Genomic DNA, 4,690 nt, shown 5'->3' with positions numbered 1-4,690 from the left:
TTCACATGGGAATAGGTAGCGACTGAACTTTTCCATGAGGCCTCTTATGTTCGACTTTGACCTTTCTGCAGGTCAAACACAGATTAACAAACCACGCAATCTCCCACTTCATGCAGAGCCACCAATAGCTCAATCTCAGGTCTCGGTACATATTTGTGCCCCCCGGATGAATAGAAAACTTGGACTTATGCAACTCCTATAAGATCCTATGCTTCACTCCCCTAAATGCCAAAACTCAAACTCAGCCACACTGAGTCAATAACCCCCGGCTGTCTCGAACAAACAATAGAATTTGCCCCCGAATCCGCTCAATCTTCCAGTTCTCCCTTTTCAAACCCTCCACATGTGCCTCCTTGATCATATCCTATAAAAGTGAAATCACCGTCATCCTCAAGCAGACGTCTCGAATCAGAGCACTTGCCGTCTTATAGCTCAAAGCATCAGCCACCACATTGGCCTTTCCGGGATGGTATAAAATCTCACAATCATAATCTTTTACCACATATAACCATCTCCTCTACCTCATATTCAAATTCAGCTGGTCCATCAAATATTTCAAACTCTTGTGATTGGTGAAAATCGTGCATCAGACTCGATATAAATAATGCCTCCAAATCTTGAGGACAAATACCGCCGCCCCCAATTCCAAATCATGAGTGGGGTAATTCGCCTCATGAGGCTTCAACTGCCTCGAGGCATAAGCAATCACATTCCCCCTCTGCATCAGAGTACCAATAGACTGGATAATAGAATTATTAATCCAAGTAATGATCTTGGAGTTATCAGTATCCCATGAATCCAGTAAGGTTGCATAATTATCAGCCTTCTCTTCTGTTAGTTTCTTCTTGTCACCTGTAATAATCCCCCATATAGTCTTGCCTCGCAAGAATTTTTCATAACATAACTCCAATAGGTATAGTTTTTTCCATCAAGTTAAATACTAATGGACTGAAGAGAATCATCTCTTGGGGCCATATTTTAATATCAGTCAAACAGTAAATACGAGTAGCAGTAGAAACAATCAAGATCTCGAAATCAACAAAGTTAACAGACGAAACAAAACCCTCAAAAACCGACAAAATGAACAAATCAAATCAAACCAAATACAGAAACGAGCAAGAAAACCATACCCAAATTTGCAAACAGTGTCAATGTGCACGTGAATAGTGTAATGAACAGTACTCGATGACCAATACGTGAACAGTGCTCGATGAACAGTAACTCACCCCCCAAAACGAAAAGTACAGATAATCAACTGAACTCTGATACCATGTAAACTAACAAGTGAGAAAACATATAATGGATAGGGTTTTGTATTATTATCAAAGAGAAGTACAAATACAATGAAAGGGAAATACATAATATATAGACTAGCTAATTAGGATTTCCTAGCTAAAAGACACAATCATAAAACTCAATATAAGATAAAGGGAAAGACATAATATATAGACTAGCTAATTAGGGTTTCCTAGCTAAAAGACACAATTATAAAACCCAATATAAGATAAAACCCAAAATCTTATAGGCTAAATTGTAACTTACAAAATGTATAGAGTAAATTACACGAATGGTCCCTATGTTTTAGGGTAATTTACGCGTTTGGTCCCTAACTTATTGTTTTAACTCGGAAGGTCCCTACTGTTTGTTTTTGTTAAGCGTTTGGTCCCTGCCTTACCTAAAAAAACTATTTTTCCCTTGAATTTTTAATTTATTTAAATAAATACACTCCCAACCTCACCCATCTCACCTTATATTACCTACTCTACCATTTTTTCCTATTTAAATAATAGTTTTTTTTGGTAAGACAGGGACCAAGCGCGTAACAAAAACAAACAGTAGGGACCAAGAGCGTAATAAAAACAAATATTAAGGACTTTTCGAGTTAAAAAAATAAGTTATGGACCAAATGCGCAAATTATCCATAACCATAAGGATCATTGGTGTGATTTAGTCAAATGTATAATAACAATTCTAACTTACAAAATGGATAAGCTCCGCCGGAAAGATTAGTTAAATATAATTTATCATTTATGATACGTCTGTTCTTTGTTATTATTTTATCCATATACCCTTTTGTCCCTTTTCCGTTGTTATAACTTGTCTATATAATAAATCAGCAGGAATCGAGAACCCATATCTTTCCTACACAAGTTGAAGTTGAAGCCCTCTTTTGATTCTAAACAATTTACGTGTCTGTCGAGGTGTCATCCAGGTGTTTGTTAAAAGTCCCAAGTAAGAATTTCAGTTATTTCACCAATTATGCTTAAACCACCTTCAACAATGCACCGGAGACAAGGAGTGAGTTTGATTGTGGCAAGACGATCTCTCTTAGTTTGTATATTCTCTATTTCGATGTTGGTTAGAGGAGGCAGAATCTCAAATCTTTATGAAGATCAATCAAGTTCTTGTCAGTTTCCAGCAATCTTCAACTTTGGTGATTCGAATTCTGATACAGGATCGGTGTCTGCTGTATTTGGTCCCTTTCGTCTTCCTTATGGGATGACCTATTTCCATAAACCCTCCGGCAGGTTATCTGATGGGCGTCTAATCATTGATTTCATAGGTAAATTCATTAAAAATGTTTTTACATGAAAAATGGCTGAATTTTAGATCTTTCTGGTCGTTTTTTAATATTGGAAGAGATAATATGAATTCGGTTCTAAGAATCCCACTTTTAAGTTCGTTTTTTTTATCAAGATTTTGAGTCGATTTAGATTGTATTGATTGATCTTGAGTTGACTTCTGAATCAAATCATCACTTAGATATCTACTTATATGTCGGATTGTAATTAAGAATCTGAGTTTCTTTGTATATTTTTTCTTAATCTCCATGTGGGGTTCATATAAAGATAAATTTTTATATGTGGGTTTGAATTTGTGAACCGATATATGCAGCTGAAAGATTAGGTTTACCATACTTAAGTGCATATTTGGACTCCATCGGAACAAATTTTAAACACGGAGCTAATTTTGCTGCGAGTGGGTGCACCATTCAGCCTGCGGATGCTCTTATGCTAAACCGGACTTTTAACCCTCTCACTCTTGATGTACAACTTTCACAGTTTCAACAATTCAAAGAACGGTCTTCCGATTTGTATCACCAAGGTATACTCTTATGCTTTCGTTTTACACGGTCACTATTGTTGTTAATGTCAATGTCATTGTGTCACTCTCCGGTTTTATAGTGTCACTGGTGTTGTTACTGTCACTGTCATTGTGTCATTGTGTCACTCTCTGGTTTTACAGTGTCACTGGTGTTGTTACTGTCACAGTCATTATGTCACTCTCTGGTTTTACAGTGTCACTGGTGTTGTTACTGTCACTGTCATTGTGTCACTCTCTGTTTTTATAGTGTCACTGGTGTTGTTACTGTCACTGTCATTGTCATTGTTGTTGTTACTGTCACTGTCACTGTTTTTTTCAGGGTCGGTGAAAAGCTTGGACATTACAGATCGTTTTCCACGGCCTGAGGATTATAAGCGAGCCCTTTACACATTTGACATAGGACAAAATGATCTTCATGCTGGGATTAAATCAATGAAGGAAGAGCAAGTGAAAACATATATCCCTACCATAATCAATGAGTTTGTTTCAGTGGTAGAGGTATGGATAGAGGATCAATTTGGTTATATTTTGTTGATGATAGGCTAAATGGGTAAATTTTATAATTATTTAGACTCTATACAATCAAAAAATCATAATTATAATAAGTTTATATGTTGTTATTATTATAGAAACTTTATCAACAAGGAGCAAGAACATTTTGGATTCACAATACGGGTCCAATCGGATGCCTGCCATTTTTTGTGAAAAACTATCCACCAACTCCCGAAAACACGGACCAAATCGGATGTGTAAAGTCATACAATAATGTAGCACAAGAATTCAACAAAAACCTCAAAGATAAAGTTTCACAACTCCAAAAACAACTTCAAGATACATTGTTAGTGTATGTTGACATTTATTCGATCAAATATTATCTCATAAGTGAAGCAACCACTTATGGTAGGCAAATTATTTTTACTTTTAATAGGACCAGACTGGTCCACTACCTTTTTATCATTTTACCCTTTTCTTTTTGCAGGATTTAAGGATCCTCTCGGCCAATGTTTAGGGCAAGATGGTAATTTTAGTAGAGCTTGTGAGAACCCATTAGAGTATATTAATTGGGATGGAATACATTATACAGAAGCAGCTAACAAATGGATAGCTAATCGTCTTCAAGATGGCTCCTTTTCTGCTCCAAATCTTCCCCTCAAGAAATCTTGTCAAGCCATTTTAGGGTCCCAATACTTTCTGTAATTAAAACATTTAAATTGAATGAATTGAAAAGAAAAAACATTATTTTTCAAATCTTAAAAAAATAAATTTGTTCGACTCTGCTGGGGATCGAACCCAGAATCTCTGGTTCCGTAGACCAGCGCCTTATCCATTGGGCCACAGAGTCGCTTTTGCTTGTTTGTTCTAATTTACGAATATAAATGCAACACATGTTTTTTTTTTAAAATACATTAACAACCATTTCACATAAAAATAAATATATGGTATGAATATTGTATTTTACATTTATACTAGATAAATAGATGTATGGTTGATACCCGGTTTTCCGCTATATTAAAGATGAGATTCCAAGTAGTTCCGGTTCGACTTAAAATGTTTCTAATGCAACTATTTATTTTTGCGATTTCAT

General features: G+C 35.8%; 1 protein-coding gene and 1 non-coding gene across 2 annotated transcripts; one reads left to right on the top strand and one right to left on the bottom strand.

Annotated features, from left to right (window-relative positions):
- The first annotated feature begins 2,063 nt into the window (after positions 1 to 2,063).
- Positions 2,064 to 4,368, top strand: LOC111916954 (GDSL esterase/lipase At5g14450). Its single transcript, XM_023912599.3, has 5 exons — positions 2,064 to 2,563; positions 2,896 to 3,105; positions 3,425 to 3,603; positions 3,735 to 4,005; positions 4,085 to 4,368. Exons 1-5 carry the CDS (start codon positions 2,260 to 2,262, stop codon positions 4,300 to 4,302), a joined length of 1,182 nt encoding a protein of 393 aa, XP_023768367.1. The 5' UTR covers positions 2,064 to 2,259; the 3' UTR covers positions 4,303 to 4,368.
- A 6-nt stretch (positions 4,369 to 4,374) lies between these two features.
- TRNAR-ACG (transfer RNA arginine (anticodon ACG)) lies at positions 4,375 to 4,447 on the bottom strand. Its single transcript has one exon. It is a non-coding gene; the product is annotated as a tRNA-Arg (tRNA).
- Between the last annotated feature and the right edge of the window lie 243 nt (positions 4,448 to 4,690).

The sequence above is a fragment of the Lactuca sativa genome, chromosome 8 (assembly GCF_002870075.4).
Source record: "Lactuca sativa cultivar Salinas chromosome 8, Lsat_Salinas_v11, whole genome shotgun sequence".
In the NCBI taxonomy this organism is placed as follows: Eukaryota; Viridiplantae; Streptophyta; class Magnoliopsida; order Asterales; family Asteraceae; genus Lactuca; species Lactuca sativa.
The sequence above is the reverse complement of the archived record's forward strand: the minus strand, read 5'-3'. Positions and strand labels throughout refer to the sequence as shown.